The 15,609-nt window shown below is 29.1% G+C and overlaps 2 protein-coding genes across 5 annotated transcripts in view; both read right to left on the bottom strand.

The window, feature by feature from the left end:
- LOC109065314 (translocase of outer mitochondrial membrane 7 homolog (yeast)) overlaps positions 1-15,609 on the bottom strand; it is a 188,802-nt gene that overhangs the window by 61,369 nt on the left and 111,824 nt on the right. The window lies entirely within an intron of this gene.
- Positions 1-15,609, bottom strand: part of LOC109107415 (rap guanine nucleotide exchange factor 5-like) — a 39,655-nt gene that overhangs the window by 4,956 nt on the left and 19,090 nt on the right. For both annotated transcript variants that reach the window (XM_042776194.1, XM_042776193.1), the window contains 12 exons: positions 13,473-13,551; positions 11,912-12,056; positions 7,671-7,762; positions 5,660-5,690; positions 5,375-5,453; positions 4,120-4,269; positions 3,937-4,034; positions 3,723-3,845; positions 2,319-2,497; positions 440-530; positions 312-362; positions 121-208 (listed from right to left, as the gene is read on the bottom strand). In XM_042776194.1, the coding sequence (XP_042632128.1) occupies positions 121-208; positions 312-362; positions 440-530; positions 2,319-2,497; positions 3,723-3,845; positions 3,937-4,034; positions 4,120-4,269; positions 5,375-5,453; positions 5,660-5,690; positions 7,671-7,762; positions 11,912-12,056; positions 13,473-13,551 (1,206 nt within the window). The remainder of the gene's footprint in view (positions 1-120; positions 209-311; positions 363-439; positions 531-2,318; positions 2,498-3,722; positions 3,846-3,936; positions 4,035-4,119; positions 4,270-5,374; positions 5,454-5,659; positions 5,691-7,670; positions 7,763-11,911; positions 12,057-13,472; positions 13,552-15,609) is intronic.

The raw sequence follows: 15,609 nt of genomic DNA, 5'->3' as shown, positions 1-15,609 counted from the left end.
AAATATAAACTAAAATAATAAAAATAGATATATCAATTTTAATGTAATAAACAGCAGAATAATCAGCATTTATTATATTTTAATAACAAAACAACACAATGTTCCTGTATTTGCCGTCACCTTTGAGCAGCAGAGGCATGAAGGGGATTTTGGGCGGCTTGGTCTTCTTGAAAGCGTCTCTGTAGGCTTTGTGATTCATGGATGGATCCTGAGGAAGACAATCATAAACCTCTTTATGTTTCTGACTGATGTGCATTTAATAAAATCAGCCTGAACTCAAAATCAACACCATTTGTATATGAATGACTCACAGTCAACAGCTCCAGCTCAGAGAAAAGCTTCTTGAACTTTCCAGGAACTTTCTGCAGGAACGAGAGACAGAAGCTGAGTCTCAGAATATAAACTATCATGTGTAGACTAGAGTCAAGAGCGCTTTTACCTCCCAGGTCTGGTTGAGCCGGCTGACGGCGGCCGTGTTTAAGCCCATGATGATGGCAAACGAGGAGTTGAGGTTCCTCTGCGCTTTACAGCTGAAACACACACACACACACACACACGAATCAGCAGAGGAAAACATCGCTAGCCGAGCTGCTCTGACTGATATTGGACATCTGGACATCTATGGAGTTACATCTGTGCAAAATATAGTTTTTGACTCATTCAGTGGCTCTCTAAAGAGTATGTTTGGATAATTACTCAAGTGTTTAAACATCAGTCATTCATTCTCCAGTGAGAAACAATTAGACATGAACTTAAAGAGTAATTCATGAACATTCAGATCGCTAAACAACTTCACAAAAATAACAACAATAAATAATAATAATAAATAATGACAAATATTATTTATATATTAAATATTATTTATATTGTATTAAACATAAATAATCAATATCTATCACAAAAGCAGTTTTGTTATATTTTAATAACAAAATATGAACTAAAATGTCCAAGTAAAATATTTTGTATTTTTAATATTGCAATATTGTTTTATTAAACATCATATATGAATAATCAGTATCTGTCATAAAATGCAGTATTAAGTTTTAATAATAAATTAAAATGATAAAATATTTAATGTTTTTAATATATCAATTGATGAACAAAAACAATCAGTGTATCATAAAATACATCATTAAAATGTAATAATAAAATCTAAACTAAAATACTTAATTTAAAAAATAATTTACTAAAAAATAATACTTTATTTTATTAAACATAAGAATCACCTATATCTGTCATAAAAAGCACATTATTATATTTTAACAATAATATATAAATTAAAAAAATAAAATATTTTATATTTTTAATATATCAAACTTTTTATTAAACATGAATAATCAGTATCTGTCATAGAAAGCAGTATTATTTTATTCTTAATAATAAACTATAAATTAAAATAATAACATATTTACAATATATCACTATTATTTTATTAACAAAGACGATCAGGATGTCATAAAATGTATTAGAATAAAAAAAATACAAACAAAAATAAAATGTAATATTTTTAATTGATCAATATTGTACATATATAAATAATCAGTGTGTATTCTTATTATATTTTAATAAACTATACTAATATTTTTAATATATAACAATTATTTTATTAAACAAAACAATCAGTATCTGTCATAAAATATTCTAGCTTTTTTTCTGTTTTATATCAGAGTCTGTATTTAATACTTTATTTTATTAAACACAAGAATAACCTATATCTGTCACAAAAAGCACATTATTATATTTTAACAATAAAATATAAATTAAAATAATAAAATATTTTATATTTTTAATATATCAAACTTTTTATTAAACATATGGATAATCAGTATCTGTTATAGAAAGCAGTATTATTCTGTCTTAATAATAAACTATAAATTAAAATAATAAAATATTTAATATTTGTAATATATCAGTTATTTAATTAACAAAGACAATCAGAATGTCATAAAATGTATTAAAATTAAAAAAATAAAAATAAAACACAAACAAAAAATAAAATATTTTATATTATTATTTAATTTATCAATATTCTACATATATAAATAATCAGTGTGTATTATTATTATATTTGAATAAACTACACTAATATTTTTAATATATAACAATTATTTTATTAAACAAAACAATCAGTGTGTGTCATAAAATGTACTAATATAATTGAATAATAAAATCTAAATGAAAATTCTAATATATTAATGTTACTTTTTTAACATAAGAATAATAAATCAGTATTGGCCGGTCAAAGCAGGACTGAATACTGAGATTTATGTCTCAGATGAGTCCTGAGTGTAAACACGGTTTCAGCGGCGGAGACTCACTGCGCGGCGATCTTGATGAACTTCTTGAGGAGCTGCACTCGTTTGCTGAGCGATGGACAGAGCAGCACCTCAGACATCACCCACTGCTGAACCTCGTTACAGCGCTGCAGCAGCAGCTCTAGCGCCACCGTGTGGCCACTGCTCGCCTGACGACTGAACGTGTAGAAGATCAGCTCTTGCTGCCAGAACATCAGGAGAGAGAGAGAGTATGAATACAACATAATCTAGCTCACAAAGAGTTCGGGGTCTGTAAGATTTATTTTTAATAGTTTCATTCATTGAGGATGCATTAAATTTATTTAAAGTGACAGTAAGGACATTTATAATGTTACAAAAGATTTCTGTTTCAAATAAATGCCGCTCTTTTGAACTTTCTATTCATCTGTGAATCCTGAAAAATAAAATGCATCACGGTTTCCACAAAAACATGAAGCAGCACAACTGTTTTCAACATTGATAATAACTAGAAATGTTCAAAAATCTGCATATTAGAATGATTTCTAAAGATCATGTGACACTGAAGACTGGAGTAATGATGCTGAAAATTCAACTGTGCATAACAGAAATAAATTACAGTTTAACAGATATTTACATAGAAAACAGTTATTTTAAATTGTATTAATATTTCACAATTTTAATGTTTTTACTGTATTTTGTTCAAATAATTGCAGCCTTGGTGAACACAAGAGACTTCTATTAAATAAATAAAATAAATAAAAAAATCAGAAGTGTATATTTCTAAAAACAATTTATAAATGTTGCATTTTGGTTATGTGAATTTTTTTGGAACAATAATTGTGGAACTTATTAAAATCAGTCTGAAGGTTTAAAGCTGTTGATGATATGTTTAAAAGATGTTCAAACAATGTTGGACGCTGCTTCTAACAACAACATAATTTTTAATAAATACTAATGATATAATTAATATTAGTCAAAGACATTTGTCAATTTTTAAAGGAAATTAAAAACAATTTTTTAGCTTAAATACATTTATATTTGCACATTTTAATAATTTTCATATAATGAAATCTAAATATATTATAATAATAGAAATAAATAAAAAATATATATAACTACTTTTTCTTTATGCAAATATCATATACATTTTAATATTTTTAATATAATGAAATATAAATGTGAATAAAATAGAACAAAAAAAACTTTCTTTATGCAAACACATTAAAATAATATAAAAAGACAGATTTTTATCTTTTTTTTTAAATATAATTACATAAATGTAAATAGAATATAAATATAAAAATATAAATGTAATTGTTTCATCTGCTGTCTGACGTCAAAACAAAAGCAATCATGCTAGCAGGGCTGTATTTCAGCATGTAAATATGTTATCTGTGATATTTCTGCTCATGTTTGATGATGACAGCAGTATCTGAGAAGCTTCACCTCATGAATGGAGTTAAAGAGATTCCAGTCGAAGTTTGTCAGAGCCACAGACACGTCCCACGTGTTGATGCCCAGCAGTCTGACGGGCTTCTGTCCCAGCTCTGGACACTCCGTCAGCGGCGGCTGAGACACACACACACACCCTCAACAGCATTAGGACTCGTTTTAATGGCTTTAACCACACAAATGAACATGTTAAGCTAGTTTGTCGCACCAGGATCTCGCTGAGGTCTCTTCGACAGGCGATCAGTCTGCCAGGAGCCTCCAGAGACTCGGAGTAAATACTGTCATGCGGCTGAAGGACACGCTTCTCTGTGAGACGGAGGACAGGGTCAGTGTGTTTGTCTGCAGCAGTGTGTGTGTGTGTGTGTGTGTGTGTGTGTGTGCGTATATGAACCTCCGCTGTACGTCTGTGCCACCAGCATCATGTCGTCCTCGGATCGCTCCATGCGCTGAGAGACGATGTGCAGCAGCTCCTGAGCCACGATCGCAGGCTTCACCCGAACGCTCAGATACGAATCACAGCTCACGTACACACGGCACATCACTGACACACAAGCAACACACACACACAGAGAAAGTTGCAAAATTTGGTCTGGATCAGGGGTACAAAATTTCCTCACAATTCCCAAAATATTTGTTTCCCAAAAAAATCCCGGGAACTTTCAACAATTTTCCACCTTTTTGCGACCCTAGTCTGGATTCATGATTAATCCCAAAATCAGAGAGAGAAAAAATACATCATATTTTAAAGAGAGATTAATTTACATTTTATTTGCATCTATATATTATTATTTAGAAAAAAATTACATTTATTATTTATTTAAATGTATATTATCATAAAGAAAGTTTTGTACTATTATGCTTTATTATTTCTTCAATTATTATATTTGATTCATATTTTATTTGTTTGTTTTATGTGCATATTTTATTAAATAAAAAAAGATTTGAAAATGTATATTTACAAAAAGAACATTTTGTGCTTCTTAAATTTGTTCATTTTTCGATTATTAAATTCTATTTACATTTATGTATTAAAATTGATATTGGCATAAAGTAAATTTCATTTTTTATTATATCAAAAACAAAAAGTTTATTTAATAAATTTATATTTGCCAAAAGAAAATTCTTCTTCTTATATTTTTATTTTTTTCTATTATTATATTTTATTTACATTTACATTTTAACATTTTGTATTATATATATATATATATATATATACATTAAGAAAAATCTCTATTATTATTTTTTGCATAATTTTACATAATCTATACATAATAAACAATAAGCACGTTTTCCCACCAATTCTCATCAATGTAATGAAAAAATAATATTATAAAAATATTAAAATAGGAATTTGTATAATATATATCAATGTATAATATAATATAATATAATATATAATATAATATAATATAATATAATATAATATAATATATTTATGAAGAATTCCTCATGACATTAACCCCCCAAAATTTGGGTTTATATATTCAAATATATAATTTAAATACAATATATATTTTCAAACTTTATTTAATTTGTCACTTATTGAAAGTTCAGCTTTGATTTCTAATGAGTCTATATATGTATATATTTCATCGGATCACTGTCTGAAAATAAATGGCCCAAACATGAGAAGACTGAAGTATTACCGTCTTTACTCTCGACTGGAGATCCTCGGAGAGAGACGCAGTTCTCCTTCAGACTCAGCTGCTGGAACAGCGCTTTATTCTGGAACCACAGATATTATAAGAACATATTAGTTAGCATTAGCTTGAGATGATTCCCTTTCTAAAATCATCTAAAAATAACAAATATATATATTTTTTTATTTTTAATACATTTCAGTGAGAATATTTAGTTGTTTAGCCATTTTTTTAGTTTACGAAATGTTCATTTTTGGGTAAATTCTTCTTCCTTTTCACAATCTCTCTCACCTTTTGGTGTGGAGAATAGTCGTCCACCGTACTGAGGGAAGAAAGAGAGAGAAAGCAGCTTAGAGACGGCTGCAGAAATGTTCACGATGTGAGTCTGACACTGTTTAACACTTCTGTCAGTCTCCTGTGAGACTCCCGTCTCGCTCTCGATTAGTCTCCGTCACTGAACTACCTCTAACAGGAAGTGATAGACGCATGATTGTGTTTCTGTCAGACTGAGAAGTTTGCTTTAGCGGAGAAACAGCAGGATAAGTGACAGTCTTAATCACATCTCATTTTAACACAAACCCTTTCCACGGAGAATAAAATGCTTGCTTTCTTTTTTAAAGCCATGACAAATGCTAAATCTTGAGATTAAGAGACTCAGCTATCATTTTTTTTAAAATGTTCGTTTCAAACGTTTCTTCCAAAAGTTAATTAGAAGAAATAAAAACAGACAGTTGTTGTCATACAGTGAGAGCTATCTCTATATAATTCATTTATACGACAGCTAAGGTTGGTTTTAGGAGAATTGAATGAGAATTGACTGATATTCATATTGAGATCTGTGACTTTTGATTGCAGATTTTGGTATTGTGGCAAATCTGAGCTCACTTTGAGACATCTTTGAGATCTCTACTGAAACTTCAGAGAAGACGCATGAGATTAAAGAGGTATTTTTCACAGAAAAAAGCAGAAGACTTAAACAAAACTCTCCATCTGCACTCCATTTCGTCTCATTTCTGTCCATGAGAAACAATTGAGACATTAAATAAATTTAAATGAACTTGATGAGAAGTGTTTGAGTTCATACTGAGATCTCTAGCTTTTTTTCTAAGAACGGATTGAAACGTGGAGATTTTTTGTTAACTAAATGAGACACGTGAGATTTCACCTTTTTCTCGGGTGAAAAGCAGGAGGCTCAAGCAAAAGTCTCAATTTGCACTCCATTTAATCTCATTCCTGTCCAGGACAAACCATTGAGACATTAAACACATTCAAATTAACTTGACAAGACATGTCTGAGCTCATACTGAGATCTCTGACTTTTATTGGCAAATTTGAGCACAGTTTGAGACATTAATGAGATCTTTTCTGAAACTTAAGAGAAGACACGTGAGATTACTGAGGTCTTTTTCTCAGGTAAAAAGCATGAAAGTCCAGCAAAAGTCTCCATATGCACTCCATTTAATCTCATTGCTGTCCAGGAGAAACTAATGAGATATTAAATTAATTCAAATCAACTCGAAGAGAAATGTTTGAGTTCATATTGAGATCTGAGCACAGTTTGAGACAATATTGAGATCTCTTATGAAACTCAGAAACAAACAGACTCAAGCATAAGTCCCAGTTTAATCTCAGTGATATCCAGACTATTCCTGATGAGAAATGAGTTCATATTGAGATCTGAGCACAGTTTGAGACAATATTGAGATCTCTTATGAAACTCAGAAACAAACAGACTCAAGCATAAGTCCCAGTTTAATCTCAGTGATATCCAGACTATTCCTGATGAGAAATGAGTTCATATTGAGATCTGAGCACAGTTTGATACATTATTGAGATCTCATATGAAATAAATGCTAGAGCAAAGAAAGTCAGACGCACAAGTCTCAGTTTTAAATCATTGCTGTCTATGAGAAACAATTGAGATATTAAATACATTCAAATGAACCTGTTTAGAAATGCCTGAGTTCAAAGTGAGATCGCTGACATCTGAGCAGAGTTTGAGACATTACTGAGATCTCTTTTGAACGCACAAGTCTGAGTTCAATCTCGCTCCAGACCAGAAGAAACCAATGAGATATTAAATACATTAAAAATAACTTGATGAGAAAAGATTCAGAAAAGCTGCTGAACAAAAAGCTTTTCTTGTGATGAAGTTTGTGAGTTTTTATGAAGTTTGGGTGGCTCAAACAGTGTCTATTTAAAATTAAAAGTGCAAAAGTGTGTGTGTGTGTGTGTGTGTGTGTGTGTGTGTGTGTGTGTGTGTGTGTGTGTGTGTGTGTGTGTGTGTGTGTGTGAGACTCACTGTCTCCGTCGCAGCAGTTTCTGAAACTCCTTCAGGTCTTTCTCCAGCGTGGGGAACTCATACACGTCTTCCAGCACGTATCGATACAGCGTCTGCACAAGAAGAAGATATATTTACATCAGTGCTTCATCGATCAGAAGATATTTAGCATTTCGTAATTATCAGAATCAATAACTTTTCCCATTTGGATGAATGTGTCACAACAAGCCTGACTCTGACATCAGAACTGCCTTCTATGGCAATGCACTGTATTAAATAATAAAATAATATAAAATGCAAAGACTTTCTACAACTTTATCACATATTCTCATTTAAACAAAACTCTTGACTGACTTTTAAAGATTTAATATTAAAGATTTGAATATTTCGACACTGCACACTTAAAAAAACACACTAGAAATTTTCATTTCATTAGATAAATATCCACAATTATCATTTGAAAAATCTACAAAAGATTGAGAAGTGCTACATAATGGTAATAAAACATGGAAAACATAAAACCGTGTCTTTTTATTGTGTTAGAGACACAAAAACAATCAAACAGTTTGATGAATTGTGAATAAATGACTCTTAAAAGTGTTTTTTAATGAATCATTCTAAAGCTTTAGCTTTTATAATATTTTTAGCTTATATATTTTCAGTTTTCATGTTAATTTTAGTTAAAGCTTTAGCAATTTGGTTGTGCACTGTTGTAATTTCATTGTTTTATGCTTATTAGTGTTTTTTATATTTATATATCTACAGTAGCTTTATTTTATTTCAGTTTTGTTTCAGTAATTTTAATATTTCAATTTAAACTTATTTATTTCAATTAGTCGCCAAGGCAACATTTCTAGTTTTTATGTTTAAGTTTTTCATCTAATCAGTATCTAGATTTTTAAATTGAATTGAATTTTATTATTTTATTTTATTTCAATGAATTCTTCACTAAAAGAACTCAGTGAATCAATATATGATCTGATCTGATTATAATTCTATGATTTTACTTCAGTTTAGTTTTAGTCATTTTAGTACTTCAGCTTAATAAACGTATTTCAGTTAGTCGCCAAGGCAACATTTCAAATTTTTAAGTTTTCAAATTTAGGTTTTTCATTTATATTAACATTTAATTTACTAATTAATTAATTATTTTACCTTATACATTTTTTAACTTAAGCAAGTAAAGAGCGCTCCTTTTGTAATCAGTGAAGCTGTCGGTCAGTTCGGTGTAACACTATAGAAGAATAATAGTGTCAATTAATTAAGAGTAGTACAATTTTCCATAAATAAATGAGATTTTGCACATTACTGTTGTTAATAAAAGTACATTTCATATGCATCTCAACTCAAGCTCTTTACTGTCATATGTGCATTTCCAAGAAATAAACATGTAATATTATTAGTAACTGCATTTATTAACGCAAAACAATAATCGCTTCCAAATCTGCTTCTGGCGAACACAGACCGCTCAAACGCTAGTCTGGAGCCCTGTATGGTCATATGTAGTTAAAAATACACAATTGCGATGTTTTTCTGTGTAATAAAACCTATTAAAAATCATCTTTCCTTCTGAAGGAAAACACGGTTGGATGCCGACTGAATGTGTGTTTGTGAGAGACTTTGCGTTTTGACCTTGCAAGCACACTGGGCAGTAAAGGGGGCGATTTATTACCCAGCATGCACTGGGGATGTACCTTATAATAGTGTGCATTCCCTCAATGCACGCTGGATCATGTCAGTACACAAATGCATTAAGGGAACAATGTACTTTTACTGTCTCAGCGCTGTAAAACAACAGCGGCTACATCTCCAGTCATGCTATAACACACACACACACAGAAACTGAAACACACACACACACACTGTTGTGTAGTGTTTGATGGAATCTGAATGTTTGTGTGTGTCTCATGTGTAATTGAACCGCTAACACACAATCGACCCATCAAACCCCCCCCAATCCTGCCTGTTACCAGGCAACCATCACCTTGGAAACGCCGCATGTACTGATCTATACGAGTGACCGTGAAACAGCCTCGTCACTGCAAAGACACGACAGTCGTCATGGAAACACAGTGTGTGTGTGTGTGTGTGTGTGTGTGTGTGTTTGAACATCTACACGAGTAAAAACATCTATATTCACATCATAAAAACCTACACACAACTACACAAACACACACTTGTAATGACGCTTGAAAGTGTTTTCTATAGTCTTCCTCTGCATGTGGCCTTCAGCGACGAGCAGAAGAGGAGCGAAAACCAGAGAAGAACCATTAAAGCAGCTCAAGTCCTGACATGAGACTGAGACGATCCCTGAGGAAAACTACCACTCACACACACACTTAACTACACAGTCACAGCCAATCAGAACACATCTGAGGTCAATATGCAGCTGTGGAGCAAAGAGATTTCACTGTGGGCTACATAATGCTTATTATAGAACTGCATAGAACTGCTTGTTACTGAGAGCCTTGAATGTTGTTTTTTAACATAAAAAATTATAAATTATCAATAAGATAGAATTGCATAGAACTGTTTTGTACATGAACCAATTAAATAACACAAACATACTTTTTTCCCCACTCTCTTCTGCTCATCATACACACTAAGCCTGCATTTATTTGATTAAAAATACAGTAAAAAAAAAAAATACACACTAAGCCTGCATTTATTTGATTAAAAATACAGTAAAATATACTTTAAAAAAAAATAATTTATTCCTGTGATGCAAAGCTGAATTTTCAGCATCATTACTCCAGCCTTCAGTGTCACATGTAACATCCAGTCTATCACATGATCATTTAGAAATCATTCTAATATTCTGGTTTATTATGAGTGTTGGAAACAGTTCTGCTGTCTAATATATTTGATGAATAAAGGTTAAAAAGAACTGCATTTATTCAGAATAAAAAATAAAAAATTCTAATAATATATATTCTAATAATATATTTTCTTTACTATCACTTTTTATCAATTTAACACATCCTTGCTGAATAAAAGTATTGATTTTATTAAAAAAAAAAGAAAGAAAAAAACTGACCCCAAATTACTGACCAGTAGTGTATATTGTTATTACAAAATATTTATATTTTAAAAACATAGCTTCTTTTTTTTTTTTTTTTTTTTTTTTACTTTTTATTCATCAATGTTCTAAAAAAATATTAAGCAGCAGAACTGAAAAATTCATCTTGCATCACAGAAATAAATGATAATTTAAAGTATAATAAATTTAAAAACAATTATTTTAAATTGTAATAATATATCACAATATTACATTTTTTTTCTGTATTTTTGATCAATAAATGCAGGCTTGATGAGCAGAAGAAACTTCTTTCAAAAACATTAAAAATAGTAATGTTTCCAAACTTTTGACCTGTACTGTATGTATATATATAAGGCTTGATGAATATATATATATATATATATATATATATATATATATATATATATATATGTATATATATATATATATAATAAGAAATATAAATATACAAATATTTTTACATTTTGGTAGATATTTTTTACTGACAGTCTTGAACAAAAATAGTTAAAATATTATATAAATATCTAAATATAGAACAATAATATATAAATCTACAATATGTTTGAGTAAATACTGTACTGATAATTTTGGATAAAAATATTTAAAAATATAAACAATTTTTTGAAAATTTTGAATATATATAGTTTTTTGTATATTTTTGATAGTTTTAGTTTAAAATATTAAAAAGTGTATTAAATTATGATATTTATATATATATATTGGCACTGACAGTTTAAAAAAAAGTTTAAAATATTTAAATAACATATTAATATAGTATTTTAATCTAAATTTAAAAAATATATATTCTAAATAAAAATGTTTAATATTGGTAGACATTTTACTGATCATCTAAAAACAAAAATATTTTAAAATATTAAAATAATATGTAAACATTAAAAATAGTTTTTACTGATAGACTTGCAAAAATATATTTTTTTAAATATTAAGAAAATGCAAAAATATTTTTTAATTTTGAATAAATATTTTGTAATAAGAGTTTATCTTACACATCTTTGCTTATGATCAGCAATGTGTTAACCATTGCACACGTTTCTCTCCATCATATCCTCTTTTGAAAACACAGATCAGATGAGCACTATTAAAAACAAGACAGCAGCAGACCGTTTTCAAATCACATCAATAAGACAGATTCCACTGAAATCTGTTGGTTATCCATTCACTCTGATGCTATGTTCTCAGAGCGTTTGTCTAATGTTCTGACCTTCATGAAGAGCTTGACGTTCTCCTCTTCTCGCAGGAAGTCCTTGTAGAGCGTGCTCCACTGAGAGACCAGGTGCAGTACTTTCCTCTTCCTGTAGAGGGCCTCCTTTCCCTCCTCCTTCCCTCGGCAGCGCTTCGTACAGTAGGTGAGATCCGGTTAAAGACCAAAACCAGCTAACACACGGCTTCAGAAGCGCTTCTCTACACACCACAGATATATTCAACCCACTACACAAAGACAAAACTGTCGTTTTTTAAAATATTTAACGATGAAATATTTATAAATGAATAATATAAAAATATATAATAATAATAATAATAATAATAAAAATATTTAACAATATTAAAATATTTAGTGAATACAAAAAAAATTGTGTAAAAAACTGGTATAAATTGTACGGCCCTTACTGTCCTACTTCATTATATTTATTATTAATATTAGTTATAAATAACATATTATTTATTAAATAAATTTATTATTTTTGTATTAATATTATGAATTTTATATAAAAAACATTTATTAAATAATAACCTCACATTTGATGTTTAACCTCACAATGGAAAATCACATTTAAAAATGTAAAATGTATTTTAATTGTATATATTATTTTATTTGTTTACATATTTCTGCACTGATAATATAGAGAATATATATTTGTTTGTTATATATTTTATTTTTTTTCTCAATTCTCATATCTCTCCTATCTTTCTAATATGTATATATATACTTTAATTATATATATCTATCTCTCTCTATATATATATATATATATATATATATATATATATATAAAGAAAGATTTAAAGTTTGCATTTTTCAATAATATAATATATAATAAACATTGATATCTCATTCTGAAATATTAGACATATATTAGACATCATTATGTGTATATGTATATATATCAGCTTAAAATTCTGTATTTTCTAGGTCACTAATAATAAAGATTTGTTTCCTTTTTTACAACTGATTAATATTTTTGCACAATTTACACATAATCCTAAAAAATCTTTTACATTATATTGTACTACATTTGCTTACATATGATTTTGCAGGGACTATAATTATAGGTTGATCATTTGTTTATTTTTTCAGCTTCAATTCTCTCTATATAGAAAGAAAGATTTATTTATTTATTTACAGATTCATTTATTAATAAAAACATTTATTATATCTAATATAATCTTTATTATATTGTATTATATTTGCTTAAAACATATTTTTTTCAGCTGCAATTTTCTAAATAATTAAAAATATAATTTATTACAAATAAAAAATCTAACTATTTATTATATTTAATTATATTTGCTTAAAATTCTGAACTTTCTAGGTCACTAACATTTCAGTTGTGTATTTTTAACTACATATTAGCATTATTTTCATGCACAACAAACTGTTTCTGAAACGTTATGAACAGAAGAATGTTCAGAAGCCTTTAGCTGTGACTATATTTAAAACGCAGCACGGCCATCAGCTCCGTTATCACACACACACGCTACATGAGCATCGCTCGTGTGAAAAGCCTCTGGATGGCTGTGTTTTGGTGCGATCTGAAGGATATTGTCCCAGCAGCGCCTGGCACAGCTCACTGGTGGACATGAACACCAGATACGTCAGCAGGAAGTCGTCCAGAAGCATTTCTGAAAGAAAACACACGCAGACAGATGAAGGATGTTCCCATCAGCAGATATTAACACACGCAGCTGATCTGCATTTCACTCTCCTGGAAGGCATGTTTAATGAGACTCATGAACGCCGGGATAATTAGTGCTGTTTGATCAGACAATAGCATCACTATTATTAGTGCTCACACTACATCTGAACAAGATCCTGACGGCAAGTAACACGTTTGGCACAAAACTTATCCCGTGTCTCTTGTTGAGGAAAGTTACTTCACCAAACCTCTCTGATTTTCACCTGCTGGAGGATGAAATGGATATTAGATGGATCTGAACTTCTCACAAACACAAAAGCCTCTGGCCAAATTCGAAACTAGCGGCTATATGCAAATCAGCTCCTAAATGTCATTATTAAAAAATTTTCTGGTTCATCTGCTGGCTTTTATAAACCATCTCAATCCAATGCACCAAGACATTCTAGAAAGTACTGAGTCTTGAATAGATTTTTTAATTACAAATATGAAATATTTATTATAATTGTTATATAATATATGTAATATATATGTAAATAATATGTATAATATTATATATGTATATATATTTCTATGTATCTATACATATATTATTTGTATATGTTGAGTAAATATAGTAAATATTTTTGGTAGAACGCTAGAAATATTAGTTGAATAAAAAAATAATAATACATTTAATTAAAATTAAATTAAATTAATAAAATTAAAATATTAAATATAATAAAAAATCAATATAATAATAATAAAAATAATAATAATAATTATTATTATCATTTTACTTTTGACTAAATATTGTGTAAGACTGATAGAAATATACAAGAGATTCAGTGCCATATTCCCGCTCTCTACCCACAACCCCCTTCTTCATTTCTGTTTGTCTTCTCTGCGTCTGCTGATAAATATTCATTTCCATTTTTATCAGCGGTGCCTGTGTGACCAGAACGCCGGCCCACAATGCAGCGCTGCACTTTCACCTGCTGCTAAGACACAATCAGACACGAGTGTGTGTGTGTGTGTGTGTTTGTGTGTGTGTGTGCGAGTGTGTCTGTGTGTGTGTGTGTGTGTGTGTGTGTGTGTGTGTGTGTGTGTTTATGTGTGTGTTTCTGTTAAAAGCAGTCTCTTCATCACCTGAGGTCTGTCTTCTGACTCTTCTAGCACAGTTAGCCAAACGTTTACTGTCTTCAGCACACTTTTACACTGAAACCTAATGTATTTGTGAAATGTGACTCTAATGAACAGTGATACTGACAGTATATTTTTATACTGTTTTCTCGGGCAGATGATGAAAATAAATTCAGCCCACTTAAAGAAAAAAAACTCTTCTCAAATAAAAATATTTTAAAATATTATATAAATACACAAATTTAAAAATAAAATGCGAGTAAATATTGTTTAAAACACTGGTAGACATTTTACTTACAGTCCTAAATATTTACATTTTTTAAATATTACAATATTACATAAATATAAAAAATACGAACAACAAATATTTTTATAATTTTGAGTAAATATTGTGTAAAATACTGATAGAGATTAAAATATTAAAATGTGTTAATCAAAACACAAAAATATAAACTTAAAATTTCAAGTTTTACTGACAGCCCTAAATATAAGAAAAAAATTAAATTACAATATTACATAAATATAAAATATATTAAATAAATAAATTCAACCCACTCGCTAAAGAAAAAAATATTTAAATATTATTTAAATACATAAATATATATTATTTGTTAATATTGTGTAAAACACAGTTAGACATTTTACTCACAGTCCTAAATATTATTTTTAAATAATTAAAATATTACATAAAACTATAACAAATACATTTTACATTTTGTTAATATTGTATAAAATATTGATAGGTATTAAAAATAAATTTAAACCAGTTACCAAAACAATGGTTTTGAATACTAATAATAAAAATACAAAAAAATATAAAGTGTTTTATATTTTTAAAGAATTTTACATTTTGTGTAAAGATATGCAGTCTGGTCTGTAATCATATTTATGTGGTTACAAAACAAATAAAAATGTATTTTATTTA

The sequence above is a fragment of the Cyprinus carpio genome, chromosome A19 (genome assembly GCF_018340385.1).
Source record: "Cyprinus carpio isolate SPL01 chromosome A19, ASM1834038v1, whole genome shotgun sequence".
In the NCBI taxonomy this organism is placed as follows: Eukaryota; Metazoa; Chordata; class Actinopteri; order Cypriniformes; family Cyprinidae; genus Cyprinus; species Cyprinus carpio.
Note: the sequence above shows the minus strand (reverse complement) of the source record. Positions and strands in the feature narration are given on the sequence as shown.